The sequence below is a fragment of the Cyclopterus lumpus genome, chromosome 14, assembly GCF_009769545.1.
Source record: "Cyclopterus lumpus isolate fCycLum1 chromosome 14, fCycLum1.pri, whole genome shotgun sequence".
NCBI classification, from domain to species: domain Eukaryota; kingdom Metazoa; phylum Chordata; class Actinopteri; order Perciformes; family Cyclopteridae; genus Cyclopterus; species Cyclopterus lumpus.
Window position 1 is genome coordinate 17,413,401 of NC_046979.1, and position 25,935 is coordinate 17,439,335.

The 25,935-nt window shown below is 41.7% G+C and overlaps 1 protein-coding gene across 1 annotated transcript in view; it reads left to right on the forward strand.

The window, feature by feature from the left end:
- Positions 1–25,664, forward strand: part of gabra3 (gamma-aminobutyric acid type A receptor subunit alpha3) — a 73,337-nt gene extending 47,673 nt beyond the window's left edge. The window contains exons 5-11 of the mRNA XM_034550101.1: positions 8,700–8,920; positions 13,996–14,078; positions 14,526–14,669; positions 16,772–16,924; positions 19,264–19,469; positions 25,162–25,200; positions 25,344–25,664. Of these exons, the coding sequence (XP_034405992.1) occupies positions 8,700–8,920; positions 13,996–14,078; positions 14,526–14,669; positions 16,772–16,924; positions 19,264–19,469; positions 25,162–25,200; positions 25,344–25,664 (1,167 nt within the window). The remainder of the gene's footprint in view (positions 1–8,699; positions 8,921–13,995; positions 14,079–14,525; positions 14,670–16,771; positions 16,925–19,263; positions 19,470–25,161; positions 25,201–25,343) is intronic.
- Positions 25,665–25,935: the final 271 nt, after the last annotated feature.

Sequence of the window (25,935 nt, forward strand, 5' to 3'; positions counted from 1 at the left end):
GTTCTGGCATTTCGAGCTAATGAAGGCACCCCTACAGTAGGTCAGGGTTGTGCGATCGTGTTTTCTGGTTCGTGAGTTTGAGAATGAGTCGGATGTGTTAGAGCGTGGAGCATTGGGCATTGCAGTACACGGTTCTGGGAAACAAAAGCATGGGCCAGTTTTCTAGGTCAGTTAAAAGAGAGGATATGACTAATCCTGGAGGTATTTCAGAGGTGTAGAGAAGCTTTTTAAGATCTTTCCTTGATGTGTTCCCCAAAGGAAAATATTCTGTATTGGAGACAATTCGCCAGAGTTTAACTCATTCATTTTGGGCAGCTATCTAGTCATTAAAATAAAGAGGGAAATCAGCTGTATGCTGCCAAGGACATCTACTTCTTGTTATCTTGTTGTTACTGCATTAGTTGTTTCTCTCCAGATTCCATTTATGGGTCATTTGATAAAAACTTGTTAACTGTTTAATAAGCTTTAAATTGAAAGTGGGCTGCTCACAATAAACTAAAATACCACTCCATAAATGCCACCGTTGCTATTGATGCAATACAAGTGAATCCAGACTGACCCCCGCTGCTTGAATATATGTCAGTATAACACACTCGAAAAGGTAAAAACATCAGCTTCTATTTCAATGTGGAAATAAAAGTGAATAACAGGTTATCTGTGGCAATTTTTGGCATTAATTAGTAACCTTGACACTGTTAAAAGACATAAAGGACTGTATTCATGGCCAGTGTTTTAGATTGAATGGACCAACATTTAGGATTAGAGGATGGAGATCAGCCTATTGTTTTGTGTGAGGGGGAGGCTCGAGGAAGCCATGGGACACTGAGACAGCGCTGGATTGTGCTCTGCATTTAATAACAAATCACTTCAATCAGGGAACACTACTGCACATTCTGTAAATGCTCTTGTTACTGTACTAGTCTTTTGAAAAATGTTTTATTTTCTAAATAGTTTGGTTGATCCACCACGTTTACTGCAGGCGACCTTGAATACACCATCTGTTAGAATAATGTTGAAGTACTTTGTTAACTTCATAGAATGGATTATTGATAAGTGACCAACAGCCACGCTAGCAGTTGTGAGGCTTTACTTAGCACTCAGCTCATAGTACGTGTTCACAATGACAGTGCTAGCATGCTAGCATTACAGGTCGTTGCTAATGGAAAGCCATCAAATAGTTGTTGAGAGACTAAACTCAAAAACACAAATGTCAACCAGCTGGTGGCGCTGTAGGAAAAGTCAAGCAATCAGCACACTCGGTATGATACATCGCCTGGGGACCATGAAGGTGTGCAAAATGTTGTGCAATGCATTGTGTACAGGTACAGATATTTCTCTGGATTTGGGGAAATTCTGACCTGCTTCCGTGGCGTTAAATGAGGATCCCCAAAGTTAGAATTCAATCCATCCATCCATTGTTGATCTTTCAGTCTGGACCAAAGTGACGGACTGACCGACTGCCATTGCCCTCCAACAATGTGAAGCAAACACCCTTGGAGTAACTTATAAAACGATGCTGCTAGACAGAGCACACTCTATGCCCTAGGCATCTCATACTTTATGTCGTGAACATCCAGTCGTCCAATTACCCATCTCTGTTACATCAAGTGTCCCAGAAATGTCTGCTTCTCGCTCACCCTGCGGGCCACTCGTTCAGCTTTCACTTGGACCCCAATACGCCGCATCTGCCTTCAGTGTCCCACTATCGCAACAGGAGGGAAGCTAACTGCATAATCGGAGTGAAACTCGAGTATTAGGCCGATAACAGGGAACGTTGTTCAGAGTCGTGTCTGATTTCTGCAGTGTGTCACACTAAGACCCAGAATGTGGGTTACAATCTTGATGCTGATCCCTGGTAAGTAGGTGGATGCACTTCTCTACCTCAAGCCTCCCATTTCTTACTTACTCTTGCTAATCTTTCTTCTGTCTTTTTTTCTGTCCCTCCCCCCTCCTGCATGAGTCGCAACTCATTCATGCAGTGTCGCGGCACATTTAGCCGTTTCATGTCGGGATTTGACAGGGCTGCTCTGATGAAATGGGAAGCGATTGAGGCTGTCACAGGTACTGAGCTGAAGCCTACTTTGACAAAGATGTCAGTGATGGCCACATCTCACCATGGTTTCACGATCTCTGGAAACTCAAACTGCCTGAGCAGTTCGAGGCCTTCCGAATAGCACAGATGGAGCTTTGTGTTACTCAAGATTGTAAGTGAACTCCTGCATTCTGTATCAATCATGTTGACCTTGTTCAAAGAGTTGCTAGCCCAATTTAGCCCCTTTTCACGAGAACTTTTAATTTGTCTGATAGATTCTCAGCACCTTTCAGAAAGAAAAAGAAATAGAGCTTAATTTTGTTCAGTCACCATTCATGTCATTATGTTCCCTAGCGTCACAATATGATAGGAAAGCCGAGCAAGCATCGTCTATTAACGACCTTTTAGTTTGTGAAAATGGGAGCCACAATAAACTGAAGACTTCATAACCCTGCAATCATATTACTAGCACATGGCAGGATGTGATTTCTTTGGGATTAAGAGCAACCCATTGTAATTGCCCTAGTTTCAACGTGTTCATTTTCTGAGCGTCGAGAAGATTACCAAACTGCAATCATATCGGTGACGACAACAACGTTGGAACAAATGGTGTAGGATGGACTATTCTTGTCTGTTGCCAGCCTGTTGTTGTGAAGCACGTGTTGTTGGACTGATGCGTTGCGTGTACACAAATATGTGTTGTGTTATAGGGAAAAACAGGTCTCCCTCCTCAAGACATGCTCTTTGATTATTTGTATTCACTGTATCAATTATTGCTTTAATTCTCATTTTAATCATTGTTTCATTTGACTTCATCAGTCATATCTGTTATGATGTGTATTTATAATGTATCCTCTTCTACAGTGGCACGGCCTCGATGTGAAATGCATCTTCAAAATACGTGTTGATTTTTCAATTTTTACGCAAGTTTCTAATGGCGAACAGATTCAATATCACTCCTACTTTCATTGTGTTATGATCATTCGTATGACCCGATCTAAAAGACTGCAACATGGGGAGGAAACATTTTAATGAGTGTATCCGCATTTGTAGTTCATTTGTTTTCCCAATAATGAAAAGAAACTTGTGTTTATTCTGGCGATATTTAGGCAACTCAAAGACTGCAGTGTGGATAACGCCCAATTTGAACCCCTCATTGATTGCCCAAGAATCATTTTAGAATCTGGTCGATCAGTGATTGTTAGACATTGATCTATCGACCGCTTGAGGACGGAATTGACTCCTCATTAATTGCCCAAACAATCAATGGCATGTTGAATATTTTGTTTGGCTGTCTTGGAGTTTCCAACACCTCCTGCCAAAAGAGGCGTTGTGAACTTTAGAGAGCTAACATTAACATTATCGGAGCATTAATAAACATGTGGTGGCTACACAGTGTTGACTGTGCTGTGGAACCTTTCCGCAGAACAGAGTGATCGGATCCTCCGCCATTTACAGCACTAAATTTTTATTTTTTCTTGTTTCCCATTCAACATTTTGATGACACAGCCATCTTGTTTGAATAAAACTTCCCATCGTCAAATGATAAACGCCCACTGTCAGCCCTAGAGCTGACACGGTCTTTGTTAAATATTGAAAAAGTCAATAGTGACACATGATGCGTTCAAGCACAATATTGAGTGTAGTTCATCCACGATTTGACAGTACTCAAAGCCTAACATACAACCACTCTAGTTGTGTGCGTAAAGCTGAAAAATAAATAGACTTCGCATCGCAGAGCCGAGAAGTTACACGACATCTGTGTCTGGTATCAAAGTCTAAAGTCTTTGTCAACCCATTATCCACCCGATCACCGAGCTACGACTTCCCCGCGTTATAAGAGCTGAGCACTTTGTGGACGTTGCCAATGAATAAAACAAACCCTGCACTTACATTTAAAAAGATTATGAAGCGCAGGGTTTGCGCCATTGCTCTTCTACATGTTGACCAACATTTCTTTTCACTCTCATATAAATGGGAGCAACTTGTGTTCATTTCCCTGAACGCAGCTCGAAATAACAATGATTTAATAATGTCCCGCAGATTTTAAAAAATGCATCATGTTTCTGTTTTGAAACCGTTCTGTTGTGTTCACTGCAACACTTCCTTCCTGTGTTTACCACTCTCTGATCCCCCCGTGGAGTCCGGACCTGGTGGTGGCTGATGAGCTGATGGAGACTGGGCGGAGGTGGAGGGGTGCGTAACATGAAAGAACTGAAGGTAGAGAGACAGTCGTATTTAAATGAGACAGCAGCAAGATGATTGGCTAGCCGTGTCATTGTTTCCGTGTGCTTATTGGATAGAGGGGATCAGCTGATCTGCGCAGCTGGTGTCATGATTGACGGTGCAGAACGATGACAGCAAGTAAACAATGTGTGAGCATGCGTGAGGGATGATTGGCAGGAATGTGAGGAATAGATGCGGGCTGAGGGGTTCGGTCTTCCTGTCTGAACTTGCGCTAGAGCTCCATTTGGTTTGGGATTCACAGCTCATTGGAAAGTCTCACACAGGTTACACTCCCAGCAGGGAAAAGGTGAACAGCACACAAGAAGCGAAGCAAGAGAGAATAATTGACAACCCGAGAGCCAGAAGGACCTGTAATTAGACTAGACATTAATCAAGTCTTTGACTGAGAAGTTCAGAAGAGCCAAGTCGCATGAATGCACTGCCTCCAGGAAGCCGCCTGCATCATCACCACACCTGCTAGTCAGGTATTATCTGTCTGCTGTTTACCGCCAAAAAAGCAAGACATTGTATGCAACATTTATGCATAATAAATTGGGGAAACGGCTCTCTAGCACGGAATATCTGGGCAGCAAAATAAAATCAAACCCTTCGAAGCAGTCAGCTGATCGAGTCGGACCATCGGAGGATACATTACTGTGCAGAAATAATCTGAGACTTCAATTTCCGGTACTCAGCTACTCACCGTCTTCAGGATATGACATTATTTGTGTTTTTGTAATATATTTGGAAAAGGACAGAGATGTTTCATGTCAAATGGCAGGTATGTAGTTCCATCAACCAGATAATTCAATGAAAAGACAAATAATAAGCTTGCATATCCGCTGGAAAACCACGAGAGATCAAATGACCGGAACAAGAGACTAAAATGTCCAGCTCTCTTGAGTAAAACCAAATTAAAACGAAAACATAATGACATTATTAAAATGGGATCTAATATCTAAATGTTTCGAATTTAATGAACCTATTAATTGAAGCTAAAAGGCTGCATTAATATTCTATCAGATATTAGACACAACCTTCCTGCCATTATCAGAGAACCAGACACTGTCGTCTTTTTAACGTCTGGACTCATTTAGCCCCGTCTAGTGTACATCCTACCTTAACTGCCACCTTATCAGCCTTTCATATCCTTTTCCTCATTTCCTTTCGTTCCCTCTCTGGCTCCACCGCTCCTCTTAACGCTCACATGTGCGCAGAGGAGACATGTGCACATAACAAGCTTGTTCTCTCCCTCGTGTCCTAATCCCTATTTGTGTGTTCTTTTCAGCACAATTCTGCAGTATTTACTAAGAGTGTTCAGTAATTGACCTTGACTTGAAAACATCAGAGACCCATTTAGTTATGGCATATAGGACAATCACAGTCATTTCTACATCATTATGAATCATGCAAATAAACAGGGGGATAGTTTTGCCTGATTCATTTAAATGTATTGACTCTGCATGAGGCAGAAAAGCCAAATTCCACAACAATGTTTTATATATGTTGTTTATACGCAGCAACTCAAGTGATTCCATTGAATGTCTTATTAAAGTCTTTACTGAGTACTTTGAACCTTAAAGAATGTGAAAGCATACTGAGCCTCCATCCTACATTTCACGAGGCGGAAGTTGCTTATTTTACAGAACGATGCTGATTATGTTCACCTGATGAATTTACTGTAAGTCTCACATTCACTCTCCTTTAAAAATAAAATAAAAAGTGCTCTTTGGTTGCTGAACACTATGTTCCCCAGCTAGTCGCTACGGTTGCCAGTTGGGGCCGGACGTGTGCTCTGGGTTAATCAGAGCTGCGTCGCTGGAAACAGCTGCCGGCTGTGTCTGGAAACGGTGCTGATAAGAGAGAAACCTCAACAGCACTACTGTCGGCCAGAGACATAAAACAATGAGCCGGAAGACGCTGAAACGCTCCGCAGAACTGTGATGAACTGCAGCGTCAGTGTTCATTATCTGTGGGTTTGTCACAACAAGTGACCCCTTTCAAAAAGCTCGAAGGCATTTGATCCATTGTTAGTAACAAAAAAAAATGTTTTCCACCTTAAGGTCCCGCTGTAATCCATCCTGGGGCGGTCGTGGCATGCCGTCCCCCTCCTCCTCTTTGCTTTCTAGTACAGGTGGGATGCCAAAATAGAGACGATATATATATAAATATATATGTATTCATATTTACACGCAGGGGCCATAAAAAGGCATCCGTATTTTATGTGGGTGATTCAATATTCATGAATCTTTTTGTAACCGGTGCCATAAATGCGATTTAAATTACAGTTGCTTGCTACAGTAAATCCATTCATGATCCTTGTTGCTATAAAAAATAGACATTTGAAAACTACTGTTGGATCGAGGCTCCGCTCTGTCTCGTCTCTCAAGGAGAAATCAATCACTCAGTCCCTGGAGGAACACCAGCTGGCATTTGAACTGATTGTGCCATTTGGCCCAGTGTGGAGATCGACTCTGCTTTTCCCCATTCCTGTCTTTCAATCTTCAAATGAATTCACTGTTTACAGGAGATTCCTGTCCAAAGCAAACAAACAAATGAGTGCTCCGCCCGGCCGAGCCAAGCCCACCACTGTCTGTTTATTCATCACGGGATGTTTTACACTGATTGGGATGAGGTCTGGCGTCTGGCATTGTTGTTGGATCTCATTCAGAAAAGGCCAGAATAGTGAAGTGCATTCAAGAGTTTAACTGGTAATGGAGATTTAAATGCTCGGTTTTTCTGTGCCAGGAGAAAGCAAACTTTCTTGTTGTGTTGCCAGAAAGTTTTGGTCGAAGACACACTGGACAAAGAGCAATAAATCACCACGTCGTGCGCGTCCTCGTGCCTCGACGTGTTCTCATCAGTCTTTCTTGTGACCCGGAGAGTCTTTTGTGGTCTGCACTGGGCATTGAATTCATCATCAAACTCAATGTGGAGTAATTGGTGTGAAAGAAGATGAATTACTTTTTAAACTTAGTCAGACAGTAAATATAATGTGTTACTTGCGGCTCTGGTACTCAAAAGGAACAGTGTGTAGGATTTAGGAGGATTTATTGGCAGAAATTGAATATAATATCCATAACTAGTCTTAGTAGCCTGAAATGCTTGTTGCACCCGCCACGGTGTCCAAATCTCTTTTCATCTATTTATTGTTGTAATATTTGTTTAATTTAAATATGTTGAGTTTTGTCCTTTCTGGTTAATTCTAAGGTGTGGTGTCGTTCCACTAGTTTGTATAAGTTGGCATGCTAATGCACATTATTTTGTAGTCTTGAAGGTTTTCTTTAATTTAATAGTTGTACCAAGTATCATTATATAGCACAAGTAAACCCTCTACTTGAATAAAATGTATTTATTGTAATGACTATTCTAGCCCTCTTTCCATGACTGATTTTGTATTATATTTGAAGACACATCAGACATTTCTGAATGGAAAATAATCAAATGAGAGGAGCATAACTCAATATGCGTGTGTGTAAAGGCGGGGGGGGGGGGGGGCTGTGAAGCTTTCTGTGGACTTTAAGAACACTGCCGCATGGACAAATGCAGCGTAATTGTTTTATGGTTCTGTATGCCGGCCGGCAGGAGGCCAATCACATCAATTAACAGGCGTCCACCCTGCGCTATTTAGAGGGGCTCTGTTGATGGGTTGAGTGGAAGCTGTGCACCTCTCCTGCTGGGGATGATGGCTTCCTGTTGTTAAGGCCACTGAGAAATGACTTCATCAGTTTTTCACTCGGGGAGGAGAAACCGGTCACAGCTCACTGGTGAGCGGTGCACCACGCAAGCCCAGAGCAAATGGGAGAGAAACACATACGGCGTGCTCGTATTGATCACCAGTACTGTTGTGCGAGACGCAGCTTATTTCCATCTCACTCTGTTAAGACAGCTGCCTTCAGTCTGCAAAGCCACTGTATGCAGCCGATGAGGGAAGTCTGTTGCTAGGACACCAAGTCCCATTGAATGAACGATGTGAAATAAATTCCTTTTGAGGGGCTGCTTCCTGCAGTCATTTTTTAGTTTAGTTTTTTGTTGTCCGTGTGTTGGTGACAACACAGGAAGACTTTGTTGCGTATTAATAAAACATGAAAAAGATGTGTAACAAGGTTTCTACATGAGGCTAATTTGTGCCTCGGTCCTAAAAGGTAAACAGAGTAGTCACTACATGATGCAGGACTACATGACTTTAAAAAGCACAATGTGTATGTGTATGAAACGTGTATATTTGTGTGTGCACATGTATCCTGTTGAATAGAGGACACGCGTGCTGCCAGGACGTTTTTCCTTCTGTTGAAGCGGTGTGCTGTGTGATGGTAAAGCATGGCACACTGTATCTTATTAAAAACAAAGACATACAGATTTGAAGAGATGATTCCACACAAAAGAATAACCTATTTTGTGTTATTTGTCAAACTAATCTTTTGCACTCTCCTCCCCTCAGGAGTACACCATCGACGTCTTCTTCCGTCAGAGTTGGAGGGACGAGCGGCTGAAGTTTGACGGGCCCATGCAAGTTTTACCCCTCAACAACCTCCTGGCCAGTAAAATCTGGACTCCCGATACATTTTTCCACAACGGAAAGAAATCGGTGGCCCACAACATGACGACTCCTAACAAACTGCTACGGCTGGTCGACAACGGCACGCTTCTCTACACGATGAGGTGAGCCACTTTGGACACATTTTGACTTCATCAAGGCGAAGAGTCGGCTCCGTGAGGATGTACTCAACCACAGTCATGCTTTGAGCTAAATGCTAACGTTAGCACACTAGCTTGCAGGTATGGGAGCCGTGTTCACCATCTTAGTTTAGCGTGTTAGCATGCTGACCTTAGCATTTACTACTCAACATAAAGTAGAGCTGGGAATCTGGCCTGATGTCGCCTTACACATAAAGGAATGGTCCCAGTCCCCTCCACACAGCTAATGGATGAAACACTGGTATCGGTACTCTGTATTGACTGATACCCAAAGCCCAGGTATTGAAATCGGTTTGGTGCATAACAGATAGTCCTGACAGAAAAGGGATGGATGGAAAAACAAACCAATAAACCAAATGATTCAAATCAGCAAAGGCATGTGTAATTTTAACCTCCAGTGGGAATGTAATTCGTTTTGCAGTTAATGAACAAAAGTAATGGACATGATAAATTGTTCACCTGCTGGTGGTAGGGGTGTTAATAATTAACCATGTAACTTCTTTAATTAACCAATTCATGTTATCGGATAAACAGTTAAAATAATATTAAATTAGATTTTGTATTTTAAGTTGAGTAAGTGAATGAGCAGCTTGTCCCTGAGAGGAGAATAAAGAACTCATTTACCCTCTGGGGTCACTGGACAGTATTTATGGGGTTCTGGTGGAGCCGGCTGATATCCAGGTATCTGGGCCAGGGACTACGCAAAGGTCACAAAATGGAGTTGGAGTTGAGAGACAGGATTGTTTCACAAGTAGCCAATTGGAAAGGTTAATAAAAAGCAATGATGAGTTCCAAGGACTGTTTACCGGCATGCAACCAGATCGCTCTGAAACGTGGTTGGTCAATACTCCTCAGACTACAAAACTACAATCACAAACCAGAACAACTCCGATAGCAAAATCTTGTCCCTTCGCCTACAGATTCTGTATTCACATGCAGATATCAGTTTATACGGATTTATTATTATATATTATATCTGTTATTATTATCCTCAGTGAGACATGAATATCTGTACCGAACTTTAATGGCAATTAGTCAAATAGATGTTAAAATGTAGATGTTTCACTTCAAATCCAGGGCTATCTGGATCATTTCTGACCTGCAGCCAGTCTCGGCCACAAATGTTTCCGATACAGAAAACTTGGTGAATAATCACTTAATAAACACACTGTAAGTACTATCAGCTACCAAGATACTCACAGTCAGTGAGTAACACTGAAATAATTGGTTTTCAACCCATCTAATCCTTGACTCTGTAAATCAGCCTTTTCATCAGAAACTTGAAACTATATCAATATATATATATATATACATATACACACACATACAGTATATGTCGGCCACAAGGTCAGTATTGATTTTCAAGGCTGAAAATTAAATAATGAAAAAAGAAAAACCATTGTGAATTCTCAAAAGACTAGATTTGTGGTGTGTCGGCAGTTCTTCCAAGGCCAAGAATGGAGTATTACAAGGACTGTTGTGTATACATGAAGTGTGATAAAAGTTTGTTCTGGAAGCAGATTATTGGCCATCACATATCCAGTTTAAAGCTACATTTCTATTCAGTTTCAAGCCCCCATTCAAACCTTCGGTTCTGGAGTGGCTATCTTTTGTGTTGCAATGGGATTTGTTCAGACCCTGTGGTTTATGTGTGGTATTAAAAACGACAAATTATTTTTTTTAAATTACATTTTGCATATAAATATAAAATAAAAATCCTAAGGCCAATATGAAAAGTTTGTATTTAAAATAATGTTGTAAGTGTTCAATTCATGGACTACCTTGCCATCATAATGGAGCATTGGCTGAATATTTGAAGAGGTTTCATAATTTTACTTTATTGTTAGAGGCACTGGGTGTCACTCCAAAAGGAGAGACTGATAACTTAAATTTGCCTAAACACACGTCATAGGTATTAGGTTTTAGAATATAAATCCATCTATTTATAGGAAGTTTAGTCACAAGTGCATCACCATGGCTCCTTGTGTTGATTCACACTCTGCCCAAAACAACCGCCTAAATCCATTTAATAAGCCCGTCTGCAGCATCTGAACTGACAAATTCTGTGAAGGCCTTCGCTCTGCAGGATTGCGTCATTATTTTTGCTTTGAAAGGCACTTATATTGTTTGCCAGTGCTGCTGCAGTCTTGTTTGTGTATGAAAACATGTATCACTCCCTCTCCGTTCACCTCTAACTGGTTACTAAAGCAATTATGTTCACATTTATAGAAAATATCAATTCATGAAATGTTTAAATGTTGTACTCCTCAAAAGGAAGCGCTCTATATTTTTGGTTTCAACTTTTTTGCCAGAATTGATTTATTTCGTAAATCCCCTAATTGGATTAAACGGCTCATGAACCAGCAGAAACAAATATAAATGTGAATCAGTTGGTGCAATAATGCCTTAAAGCAGAGACTTAAAATATATGTTACAATATATATATATATATATATATATATATATATATATATATATATATATATATATATATATATATAGTTGAATTTTGAGCATATGTTCTAGAACATTATATATTCAATTTGTGCTTCATATTCTTCCTTCAAGCTTGCTTTGTAACCACGTTAGTTGCGGCTGTGGTGACGTCGATGTTGGTCGGTCCACCACATCGCTCACAACTGAGATACATAAACCCCTCTTGGATGGATGCCATCCGTGTTCCCCTGGGGATGAATTGTAGTAATTTACTGATCCATTACTTTTCATCTAGCGTCCCCATTAGGTCTGAATTTCTTTCAATACTTTGGTTTATGACCAAACGCCTATAAAACTTAATTCCCATCAGTCTCAGTTGGACTGTATGTTCAGAGTTAATTAGGTAATTTTAGCACGCTAACATGCTACACTAAGATGGAGAACATGGATAACATTACACTGGGTTAACAGTGCCATGGTGAGCATGTTAGCACGTAAAGCCTCACAAGACTTGTCCCCTTCATACTTTATGTATTTTGTATGTATTGTGATTGCACAAGGACAGCCCGCTTTGTTGTATTTAATCAAAGTCATTTCATGTTGTTATCTGTTTCTGTTATTCAGTTTGCCTTGGTTTGTATAAAAACATCAGTACAGCCGAGAGGAATGAGATGAATTCCATCATTTAGTTGCTGGTTAAAGTGCTGTTGATGATATGCAGCCGCGCATTGCTCCACTTTGATTCAAGCTGTATTGCGTCAATTTGGGTGGTTACTGAGCCACTTATCAGTAATGAGGCCGCAGCCAACAGGATGTAAAAAGGGTCACGGGTTGTTGCAAGGGCAACGCAAGCAGCTAACTGGAAACAGTAAGTTGGTCTGAAGAAGTGGTCTGTGACGTTAGTTTTAGTACTCGGGCTGCAATAAACATGAAACTGTTTACAAGGGTGAGTATACATTACTCCTTTCATCATGTTCTTCATAGAGGTTACTAAGGCCTACAATACAAACAGTACAATAACTAATTACACATATACAACTACTACATTTACTTGCTCAGATATTCTGTTCCTATCCCGGTTGCTCAGATAGACCAGATTTTAATTGATGACTGAATGTTGTCGTCCAGTGAGGAGGACCCGGTTCATGAGTACCTCCGTCCACTGCAGGGTGGCTGTGTATGAGTGAGATAATATGCACCGATTCCCTAATTACTTCCCAGAGTGCGCTGTGTGGCCATCTGACAAAACAAAATAAACTCTGGTGTTCTCCGGAGACTTTTTTCTTTGCTGTCAGTCAGCTGAGCCATGTCTGTTCTTCCTCCAACACACCAAATATATATATGTATATATATATGTATGTACCAAATGTATGTTCATATTCAATGGTAAATGTACTATACTAAATATTACATGATATACTACACGACATTACTACACGCCATCTTATATTGTATTTTCATATCCCATACTATAATATGTCAATTTGTTACTGTTTTACTATATTATGTTCTATATTTATATTTTAAAACCGACAAACACCAATTATCATTACATACTCATATATAAATTATTGTGGCTGTTATTACTGTTAGACTACATTACATTATCTAGCATGTCACTTCAGTGCAGTACTGCAATATTGTCACGTCCGGGCAGAACACAGGACACAAATGCAGGGTCTTCCAGGTAAAGTCGTCTTTATTTGTAAGACTCACTATCCAAAAAGGAAAAAGCAGGGCTATAAAAGATTATCAAAAAACAAAGATCACTCCACTCTTGGAGGAAAACAAAAACACTCCTTAAAAACTGGAGGCACTACGAAAGATTATCCAAACCAAAATCACTCCTTACGGAGGAAACAAAAGACTATGAAAACTTTAACAAACAACCTAAATCTAAGACACAAAAACTTACAAAATCAAAATCACTCTCTGGGAGGAATCCAATGAAAACGGAAAACGATGGCTTGGTATTCAAGACTTGGTACAAAGGCAGGACTAGAGGGGACGCAAGGACAGAAACGAACCCACTGGCACAGGACAAGGGAAGACTCCGACTATCAGTACACATGAGGGAAGTGGAGACAGGTGGACACAATCAGGAATCAGGGAAGACAATCAGACAGGTGACACATGAGGAAGGACAAGGGACCTGAAACGAGAGGAGAGTTACTACTTCAAAATAAAACAGGAAATGACAAGACAAAAAGACCCAACAAAATAAAACAAACCCAACAACTTCACCACGGTGCGACAAATATTAGTTTATATACAAAACGGATTCTTATGTATGTATAGTACTATGTTTACTGCTTGCCTTGTAATCTAGAGTGTAATTGCTCTTGTAAAGTTTCTATTTTTACTATAGTATATACTACCATTACTATATATACAGTATATTTATATATTTATTATTATATATTTATTCTCCAGAGTTATTTCTGTCCTTGTGCCTCTGTCTTCTCAGAAAATGTCTCATGTCTGACAATAGAACTGTGGTGTATGAAAATGCTTTGTTTTGTTTCTGGCGCCGTACAGTATGTCACGATGTGTTTGTAACCACACTGCAGCCTGACCGGTGGAGTGTTGTCTCTCCCCCTCAGGTTGACCATTCATGCCGAGTGCCCCATGCACCTGGAGGATTTCCCGATGGATGCACACGCCTGTCCTCTGAAATTCGGAAGTTGTAAGTCAGTCCAGTTGGCCACAACAACACAGACTTTAATAGGATAGAGAGGGGAAAACAAACGTGGTGATTGTTCTCTACAGGCGCCTTTCTTTTCCTGGAAAAACTTCAGAGGACTCAAACTGCATTCACCACTAGGAATATGACACTATGGGATACTTTCATGAGAAGTGTTTCATTTAGCAACAGAGCAAAAATAGTCAACCACCGGCTTGAAGGGAGAGTTTCCTTGATCAATTCTTTCCCAAGAGTCTCCAGCCACGCTGCTGACTCTGTGAGGCTGTACTTGTACTACTGATATTTAGCAGGTAGTGTTTACCATCTTAGTGTCGCGTGTTAACATGCTACCATTTGCTAATTAGTAGCTCTAAATACAGCAAGAGCTGATGGGAATGTCATTAGTTTTGCAGCTATTTTGTGCTAATTACCGTTCTCTGTGTGGCCCAGATGCATACACCAACAACGAGGTGATCTACCTGTGGACCCAGGGAGACGAACGCTCTGTTGCTGTGGCAGAGGATGGCTCCAGGCTGAACCAGTATGACTTACTGGGACATGTTATTGGCAAAGAAACCATCAGTTCCAGCACAGGTACAATATATGCCATCCTCAGCTCAGTGAGCAGCGCACAGTGAGGTCCTGACCCAAACGACGCACCGTATTAAGCTCCTATGGCTCTCGTGCAAACGGGCTGGAGCAAGCAACATTTTACAGCAGCTTGACAGCTTGTGCGGACACACCGAGTTCTATTTTGATGGAGGAAACTGCAAGCGGTGAAAGAAAAATGAGTGTGTGTGTCATGTGATGGAAACCCCGTCCTTTCAAATAAAATCTCTTATTGCTTTTTCTGCATTATTCATGCAGTAAATGAAATTGCCTTCCGTCCTTTATATTGACATACACTGGCACTATTTTGTTTGTTTTTCATAAAGTAACAGTCTGCACTTTTCTCCGGTTTCTTTCTGTCATTTTGGATTCGGCTTGCGTTATTTGGGTCCGTCGAGAAAATGACTCCGCTTTGGGGAAACTATTCAGCATATTTTACAAAGATAATATGAGGAGGTGTGCCACAGGTGAAGGTCTTATTCCCACTCTGTGTGGGGCTGCAGCCCAGAGTCAACTTCAGTAAGCGAAGCATTAAAAGCAAAAACAAAAACATACTCATTTGAGAAAGAAATAAGAAATTATAAGTCGACCCCTCCTTCTTTGATAGATCTAACAGGCAACATTTTCAACTTCAGCCTCCAGCTTCAGGGAACAGTGCAGAGGACTTGATGAAGTACTGATTACTGCAAAGCTATTGAAAGGTTGCTTCGGAGGGGCGGTTGGTAATTACCGACAGAGTAACACTGGCTTTCCATTTTGAGAGATTTAACCTCTGCAGTGAAGCGGTTTGCTCATGCAGCTCTCAAGAGGTGAACTATTGAGTCCCAGAGATATTGTGTTTAGAGTCTGAACCATCATGGAACCGCTTTGTCGAATGGCTCTCAGCCAGTTTTCCTCGGGAAGCAAAAAGGATATTGAAAGTTGTAGAGATAACAGCACTTGTGTAACTCTACAGAGGACACCTTCTTTGAGCCCGTCGTCATTGTAGCGCCGTTTGGTAGTTTAACCTTCAGTGCACACAACGAGTCCGGCTAAAAATACAAAGATTCAAGGTGGACTCAACATGATTGCTTTCATAAACTTGTTCAGCTTGTAGAGGTGAAAAAAGTAATTTCTTTCAACCTAATGGATGACAGCGAGCCAAGCGACCGGGAGGATTTGGGCCAGTTCGGCTCTGGTTAGTCTGCTCAGAAAAGACACCGCGGGGAACTATGTTTTTTTTTTCTCATATCTTTGCAACACAGATTACAGACATGGCAATGAGAGCCGGTGCTGAGGGGAACATTTGCTGCCGTCAGTGACAAAAATCGGAGCTGTTGGAAATGTTTAATATCAAGGGTTAGAATGACGCAGGCTGGTGATCTTCACATCTACAGCTAAGAGAGCTGTGATGAAATGTACATGTGCATCGAAAGCAGTACTCGAAAGAAGCAGCAACAAATGATTCAGAGGCATCGTTACGACCTACATTTTTGGGGGGAGTATTCCTTTTAAAAAAGGCTGAATGTTCAAAATTCAAGTGAGGAGGGAAGATTGTTGCTCAGCGTGACTAAATGTGCGTAACCACACATTTGGGCAACTTTATACAAGCTTATTTTTTTAGACAACCCGTACATTTTTTCTTAATGTCTCAAGGTTTACCTCGACGTGCCACTGTCCTTTAGGTTTCTAGTATGCGAATAACGCAAGTGCTGCTAAGTGAACCATCAAATCTGAACCAAAACATTGAAATCAGTAACGTCGTCTTTTTTCACCACCCAAATTACACCTTTTATGCTCGTCTGTTCGGATCCTAGTTCAAACTGAAGCGAGGTCAGTCACGTGACTTTTTGAAACAAAGTGTACATCACAAGCTCTCGAAAATCCCCTGATGCAGCATTTTCTATATCGTTGCTCTGCTTTACTGGCCCCTTTAAGAGGCTGAAGACAATCCTATGAGCTACTTTGATGATGGCTCCAACTTGAATACATCTTACATTGAATATTTCAGTTTTATGTATCTCCCGACTGGGCACCGCTGTATTAATAATTATGACTCTCTGTGTCTCTCTCTCCATCTCTTTCTATGTTTCTCCCCTCCCCCTCAGGAGAATATGTAGTGATGACAACATATTTCCATTTGAAAAGGAAAATTGGCTATTTTGTGATTCAAACCTACCTCCCGTGCATCATGACTGTCATACTGTCTCAGGTCTCCTTCTGGCTAAACAGAGAATCGGTTCCTGCTCGCACTGTATTTGGTGAGTTCCATCTTGTGTTTATGATGTAACTAAGACGTGCATTAACAATCCGTTGGACAGGTTAGAGCATCTGGTTTAAATTGCGGGGTGAGACAAACCAAATGTGCAGACATGCAGGTTGTTCATGTCATCAGATGATTCAGCTAACTACAAAACCGTTGGAGGGCTTACAAAATGTTCCCCTTGAAAAGTTCTAATTAACATAACAGTGGACCAACATCGCTGGTAGCTGAGGTGCACGTGGACGTGAGTGAAGGAGTGGTTTTTAGCTTTTATATTATTTCCAAATGTGTTATTACTCACTGGGCTCTTTGTGATACAGATCCAGTTGCACCAGTTTGTAACAACCCCACCAAAGGTACCGTGGACCCCTCACGGAAGAGTCACATCACACGTTGTGGAACTAAATGAAGGTTTCAAGGGAATGGCTCAGGATCAGATCCTCGCCATTAAGACAGCAGTGTCAGTGTTAATGAAGGGGACAATGAGACGCTTGTGCGAGTATCTTATATTGTGCAAATAATATGTTAATATGTTATTATTCAGAAAGTAGCGAGCTGCATGTGTGACGCATCCTTTTGTACTGTGATTAATATATTCAATTTGTCCACGCGGCACCATTCACAATGAGAACATTGTGTCTGCTTAGATCACCCTATGCTCAAAGATGAGATGTAATGTGCCCTTCTTCTTTCAATTGTTGTTGTTGTGCTGCATTCTCTATGGAAGTGCCCCCCTCAACCGGTGCTTGTTGAATAATTAGCACAGTGATTTGGAAGTGAAGCACACGCGAGCAGGAAGTAGCGCACGGCGTACAATGTAGATGTTGAATAGTATGCAAGGCAAGGGGCCGTCTTCATCACGTGAGCGAGGAATAGAAGCCCATTACAGCTGCCTGCTTATCCCCATGTGTTTTTTCTGAGTAAACCAAAAAGGTCCTTCAGTTCTCCACACAAACAGTTTCCATTGAAACTTGGAAAATAACTTCAGTCGCACGAGGAGTTTTAGAGACGCTGTAAGTGTCATTTTCTCAGTGGATTGATTGAGGCATTATCCGTGAGGGACACAGTTCCCTGCAGTCTTCACATCTGTTTTTCTTGTTCACACAGTCACATTGATCAGCTCAAATAAGCATCTGGGCTTTTCTCCGTTGGTTCATGCCGCGATCACGTTTCAGAGATTCAATGACTGATTTATTCAGGTCTTTTACCCTCAGTTACCTTTCCAGAAAATGATCACCCTATCCAACAGCAGCTTTATCGGCAACCTTTTTTTAACACCGTATATGTCCGTATAAGGACTACCTTCTGAAAGTCAAAGTCATGCAAAATGCAGTAGCAGACAACAAATCAATCTCTGTCCTTGGAGAAAGTGAATAGTTACCCATCAATCTTTTTGTCACAAATTTAAATTTCTCATCTATGACTCAGTGAAATTGGTTGACCTCCCGGTTCTGCAACACAATATTTATTTTTAGAGCCTACTGTGTGTGTATTTTTCCATCAGATGAGATAGGCTGGAACAGATGAAGTGATTGCTTTTATGTGGTTGGATGGGCGACCATTGTCCGACCCACATTTCATCCCCTGCAGCACTGAATTTAAAGGCCAGGATGCAAAATGATGTGTGGAGACGGAGTCCGTTTCCCTTTTCACTTTTACATGTGTTGTTCATGGTAGCCAACCTTTGCACAATAGTCGTGCACTTGAGGTGGCTTTCACTATATATACGCGGGACAATAGCATGTGTGTCTCAGTTTGTGTATACGGTAAAGGAAATGTAGCATTTTTTCCAACTTGGATCCCGTTAACGTGGATTTTAAAGGATGTATATTCATTATTAGGAATATGTGGCTTTCTCATGGCATCTATTGATGTCAGAAAATGCATCCATCAGACTTGTTTGAACTAAAAAAACAGCCTGAAAATCAGAAGCTAGTTCCTTTTATTTTGACCCAGCAGACTTCAAATGTATATGTTTGTTGAATTTTGTTTGCGGCATTTATCTCTACTTTCTGATTTCACACAGTAGATTATGTAAAGGTGAAGCTCTGCAGTGCAATGGACCACCTTTTAATTCATTTATATCTTTTACTTTTGTACCTGTTTCTCCCAAAAAAGTAATTGAGATGATTGAGCTAAATTAAAATTCAACCCTGTCCAAACGTTTGTCTTGCATCGACATACCGTCCTGGTTTCCAAAATATCAACAAAAAGAAAATGTAGAAAGAAACCTCGGCAAGATTTGACCCAGGTTGTAAAAAAACGGAACTTTCCATTAAAGTGTTTGTGCAATAAAAACAGATTTTGAATTTGCTGATGTTTTCCTTTTGTCCTCAGGGGTCACCACTGTCCTAACCATGACCACCCTGAGCATCAGTGCTAGAAACTCCCTCCCTAAGGTGGCCTATGCCACTGCCATGGACTGGTTCATGGCAGTGTGCTATGCCTTTGTCTTCTCTGCCCTGATTGAGTTTGCCACAGTCAACTACTTCACCAAACGCAGCTGGGCATGGGATGGGAAAAAAGAGGGCATGGAGATGAGGGTGAGTGATTCTTATTTCTATATATATTGTATGTTTTATTGTTTAATAATAGATATGACACGGCCACACTTCCGCGCTGAACTAGAATAAATAATCACAAATGCGTCAAGCGGGGGAAAAAACTAAACGCAAAGGTTTTTCAGAGAGGAGTTCAGTTGCAGATGATTGCCATTGTTTCCCATCTTTTGATTTGTTAAGCTTGTTAAAAATGCTCCAACTTGCTCAGTAAGTCCTCATCTACTCCACGCGGAGCGATGTGAGCAAATTGCACTTTGGAAACATTGATAGAAAGTTCCCTCCTTTAAGCAGCCCTGAGTACTCTATAAAGAGAGCTTTTATTTATTCATTAACAGCCAAATGGAACAGGGACAGAGGGGCGGAACTGTGGGAGCCGAAACAGAAGTAAACTCCCAAAGACGCTGGCCCTGATTTACGATGGCAGCATATGTCTCCTCCTAAAGTCAGTGTAAGCTCCTTCCCCCCCCCCCCCCCCCCCCCCCCCCCTCCCCTCCACACAAAAGATGGCCCCCTTGTAGTCTGAACACCCTGAGTAAAAAGTGAGTGTGCATCCTCTAAAATGAATCACCTGAGGCAGACACTTTTATCCACGAAATCTAATAAATCACAGCTTGTGGATTTTTCATTTGTCAATAGTCCAGGCTGTTTGTGTGTCGTTTATGAGGACGCTGAGTGACGGTGAGTTTTTTGGCGGTCCAAACAAGATGCTGTTCCCTGAAGCTGTGACGAAGTCCCATAAATAAAACCTTCTAAGTGCAACTTGGTAACCTCAGTGCTTGAATGCAACATTATTTCTATGATGTTTTTGTAAGTGATCACATCAAATGAAATATATTAGAGGCATGAGATAATATCAAAGCGGCCACTGAGAAGTAACGAGTAAAACTGATGGTCATGTATGAAATTCTCCTTAGCTTAAAGCTTCTCCGTAGCTTTGCTCCAGTAATGAAATAAATAAATGAATTATTATCATATTTTGGTACGGACCGAATCGGGCATTGGAAGCCCTGTGGTTTGATTGACAGTGCTGAGAAGTAGACTATAAAATGTGTTTTTCTCCTCTCAAAAATAGCCTGTATGTATAAAATAACTAATAAGGAATGGTTTGCCCAGATGTCTTTTGAGGTCAGTTACCTTAGAAAGGTCCTCGCATGAATACCAAAGAAAGAAAGAATACCATACAATTGTATTTTGTGTATAATTTGTAGAACCGATGGGGTTTATACAAAGGCACACTTATGACTAACAGCAAGAGAGCTGGCAAACACCAACATCTGTAATGTTAGAAACTGAAGTGCAAGAAAATGTATAACTTCATTACTTTGCTTTATATTAAATTCATTTCTTTAACTTTTAGATTTTTTACGCAGATAACATATTTCATTTAGCTTGAACCCTGCTTTTTAGGAGAAAACCTGGCCATGATGTTAAAACGAGGTGCAGAAAACATAAACGGGGGTTATGTAAAATAATATTACTGTACAACTAAACAAATCATAATGGATTTATTCCTGAGGGATTTCATATGCAAAATGGATCGGCACATATGAACAGTGGCAATATACAAAATAAGTAAAAGTACATTGAAATGATGGCCTTCTGGGTTTGGTGTCAAAAGTCACATTGGAAACATTATGAAATATGTCCTACATTGTAAATAGTGGCCTAGTAAAAAGCTGCAGGAATACTTCTAACAGCCACAGACACATTGTATTTCTTCTACTGCGACAGACATTGCCACAAATCTATTTTCTGCTACTAATGTACAAACATTTGACACAATCAGTACATTCTCTCTAGTGTTTTTTATAGTTTGACATTTGGTCCTCTGAGTGATTGGCAGAAATGCATATTGCTGCCATGGAACTGTTCAGTCGTGAGGATCATTTGCAGACTTACATTGCAGCAGAGTGGAGGTTTTTTTTCTTTTTCCTTTTTTCCCCTTTTGATGCCTCGTCTTAAAGGCAACAGCTTGGGCTGCGTTCTCGGGGGCTGTGCTGAGCATGCAGTTGTCATGATAGATAAAAAAGAATGGGGTCACAGAGGGAGACGTGGCACTGCCATCACACTCCTAGAACCAGCTACTGGAAAGCAAAGGGATCAGGCTACACATGTTTTTTTTTCCCCTTCATGACATATTTGCAATAAAATAAACTGAACCTATAGGAGGAGGAGGAGGAGGAGGAGGAGGAGGAGGAGAACCTATAAGGCTGGAGTGCTTTTTTCAGGAGAGACGTTTTAACTCAGTAAGTCCTTTTGAAAATACCGTCCCCAGTCGTCCCCCTTACCGGAGCCAAACGATGACTTCATCGCCCTCAGGCTCCTTCTTATTTTAGGAACGAAATGGTGAGCCGCAGAATCAATGTGCACTCATTTACTTGGCTGGTTATGGAGTTTCTATGCCATTTTCTTTCTCTTTTGTGAGCTAACGTTCTGTTTGACAAGCCAGCTGCCCAATTAGCGAAGGTGTGGGGAGTTGGGCTGGCACGGCGTGCCTGCGTATTCTCGGCACGCCGTGACACATGATTGGACTCGACTGTGTTCGATATTATTTGCTGGTTTTCATCAGCAGACGCATGAGCACCGGCTCATTGTGCGGTGGGCGTCACTGCTGGCGCCGAGGAGAGATCACCATGAGACGGGAACAGTATGGCTCACACCTGCAGCACAAACGCCGACAGATTTTTCAACAATAGTTGTGATACAATTGGAGGCACGGCCTGTCATCATTACTCCTGGCAGTCACTTTTCAGCGTGACACCTCAAATCATTCTTCTGAGCAGCGGGGGAGTTGCTACAGCTAAGTTTAACCAAACTTTTATGTAGTTTATGAACGGAAATCCAGTGTGCTCAGGTGGAAAATAAAAACAATAAACTGAGCTGCCATTGCTGGAGGCCTTTTATTATTGCCTTTTTTTATACGTTTTCCACGCCATTTCTCTTTGAGCTGGAGGTGTTGTTACGCTTGATTATTTGCTTCTTGGCAAGCTTCCACTGACTGCTGTGACTGGGAATAACTTTTGTAATATAGCAATATGAGGTGGTCATATCTGACCACCAATCCTGAACGCGGGATTAGTTAACCTGTAACACACAACCTGGATCAGGCCACGGCCACATTTACATATATTCTTTGACAAGCGCATGTGCCACTTAAATAGCACACACGGAGTTACGGCTCCCTAAGACACAGTGTGCATGCTCACATACTTGAGGCTATCAAATATGCCAACGCCTCATCTCCAATCTAAGACAGGGACAGACTGTCACACGCGGTTCAGTTACACACACACATGCACACACTGAGCTCCAAACAGCAGGACACAGCGAGGCACAATCACCCCCGGGACACCCACACTCATGAATTATGATGCAACAATTTGCAGAAGTAACAAAGACAAGGTCAATAGATGCATTGTATTCTGGGGTATAATTTGTGCCTGCAGCTAGCCAAATGACTTTGGATAGTGCGCAAGAATCTTTGGCCGGAGGTAAATTATGTCCTGCGTCACATTAGGTTCATAACGCACGCGCACACGCACACACACACACTGCCCAATGCCACATGTGGTTTCCCCAATAATTAGAGCATATAAATTACTGCGGAAGACAGCTCAGTTAAATAGCGACAGAAAATGGCTTTTCTCGGCTCGTGTGTCAGGTTCCAGTGCAAAGAGCATCTCTGCTGCCAAGGACTGAAGAGTTTAGGGGGCTACGATTAAGGTCACAGGACACGATATCGTAGCCAGCCACTTTTCCTGCTGATGTAAGCCGTGGCTGTGATAGAGGAGGCTCATAGTGGTGGTGAGCGTGGAGGAATCTATAATCTGGGAGAGCGTCTTGTTACCCAGGGGTCATTAGAGCGACTCTTTCTCTCTCCGTACTAATTGACTTCAGATAGACCCCTTCAGGCAGCGTCTCACCATTCCCCTGCTTAATGCAATCAACTGTCTGCGAGCTTTGTTAGGTCCTACACCAGACTTATTGTTTTCGCAGAGCAGCTTGAAGGATCATCCTCCTCCTGTTCTCCTGCTCACTTGAGGAGGAAACATCGATCACACTGAACGCGCTTCCTCCTCAATCCTGCTGCCTCCATCGCCTCAGACAGAGCATAACGTTACTGTGGTGCTTACTGCTAATACTATTCCGCTGCTTGTTGATGCATCACCAAGTGGCCCAACAAACATACTGCAGCGCACGTCTCGCGTAAAGCCCTTTTTTCTGCCTCCATTCATGAGGGAGGGTGAATGTTGAGGATAAAGACCAAACAAAACATTTGGTGATGAGATGCAGCGTGACGGGGAGAAGAGGGGACATTAGTTATGCTAATTTGAGAGATGGAGTCAAAGGAAAAGGAAGGAAAATTAAATGAAGCCGAAAAAGTAGAGCAAAAATGAAAGCTGGGCTCAAAGTGAGAGCGAAAACAGGAAGCACTGAAAGTGAAACACTCGGTTACGTGAAACACAGTGCTGTGGTGTTAACTTAAAGTGGTCACAGTGGGGTTGAGTGGTGTGAAGAAAATGACCCGAGTCCAGGCTCACACACTGCAGGAAACGAAAGCTGTGCCTCATTTGTTCCCCCACATTTACAGAGTGCACTCTTTCAGGCTGACAGGATCCTCTGGTGATGCTAGTTTAGCTATCTGAGTGTAGGCCTACCAAGTTAGCCAATCAAATTATGCCTCCCCCGTTTCTCCAGCCAGCTTTATCACACACAGCCTTTGTCGTGTTTGTTGTATCGCAAGCTGTTTGTATGAACTAGAGCAGCCAGGCCTCTTCATGCAGTATGTCAGAAAGGTTTTCAAGCTGCTATCGGTACTGCTAATGCTAATGTTAGCCGTATCAGATGCTACGCCAGCCTAGTTGCAAACTATAGAGCGCCGCAGGGATGACGCAAGTTGTAGGCCAACCCGGAAGTTAGCATTGCACTGGACCCCGTGACATGAACGGGATTTTTCAATTGGATTTTGGATTATGGCAAAACAATAAGCTCTGTGGCCAACAAACGTTTTTGATGCTCACATGCGTTTTGTGAAGCAAGATGATCTTCACAAATGAACTTCACTTTTGTGACTTGCGTGGATGCAATTGCCAAAATTAAAAAGCTTATCCTATGCTATAAACAAACTACACTCTGGTCGCATGGCTTCCCGTCACCACCACGAAGCTAAAGAAGGACATTTTGTGGTCTCGTTTAGCCACTTCTTAGCAACCCTTTTTTAAAGACATATAAACGCTTTAAAATTCACAAGAGGGGTATTTCCTGACGTATTTTATGTCGTAGAACAAAACGTTAAAATTACTTCAGTGTTTGATAACCGTAGACCTTATTTCAGTCATCTAACCAAAAACCCATTCAAAAAAAACATTGCCTTTTAAACGAGGGAACTGGAGGTGCAAAAACGCAGACTAATTACTTCGTTTTAGGACTCGTTCCTGCGGCACTCTATTATTATTAATATTAATATTTCCACACTCTTAATTTGGTCTGGAATTTTTATCACAACCTTTTTTTCTGCAATCCAGATTTGTATTATGCAGATTTTAATTCACTATATTAATAGTGTAACATGTTAAAAAAGTTCTTCCAGCTAGATACTGATGAATAGAGTATGTAAGTTGGGTAATTTTAATATAATTGGTAAACTTTTTTTCTTTTCTACTTTTCTTTTCAGGAACCGTTTCAGGCTAACATGGCCAGGATTAACGATATGGTTAGGCTTTTGTTTTGTTCTTGTGTGTGTCGTGTCTCGTGGTGTTGCTTCTATTTCCTCTTTATGAGTTCAAATGGAAGTATTGTTCAGTCTGGTGCTTCGCCCCTGACAACCTTTACCTTTACTGCCTTCTTCCTTTTCAGAGAAGAGAATCGGCGACTTTGTCCAAAAAGACAAACAACTCCTTCAACATTGTTGGAAGCACCTACGCTATCAACGTGGCCAAAGACCAGGGTTTAACGACCATTGCCAAGAGTGCCAATGCAGCGGCGGCCAAACACCAATACCTCCATAAAATGGATGACCCCTACACGGAGGCCAAGAAGTCCTACAACCGTGTCAGCAAAGTGGACAAGATCTCACGCATAATTTTCCCAGTTCTGTTCTTCATCTTCAACTTAGGCTACTGGGCCACGTATGTCAACAGAAAGCCCGCTATCATGAAGGCTAACAACCTAAACTGAATTTGACCAAATGCTAGGCTTGATCCGGAGGTAGACAGGTTTGCAGGAGGCCACGTCCATCACATCTTATTATGTGTGTGAGTGTGTGTGTGTCTGTGTGTGTGTGTGCGCGTGGGCGGGCGTGTTTAGTGTCTCCGTTTTTTCTTAAGAGTTTGATATGTTGCACGTCTGTATAGGTGGAAGGCACATTTTAACATACAGTAGATTCACATATAGTCGTGTACCTTGGAGGGACCACATTCTCACCTCAGACTGTGTCCCCTCCCCACTT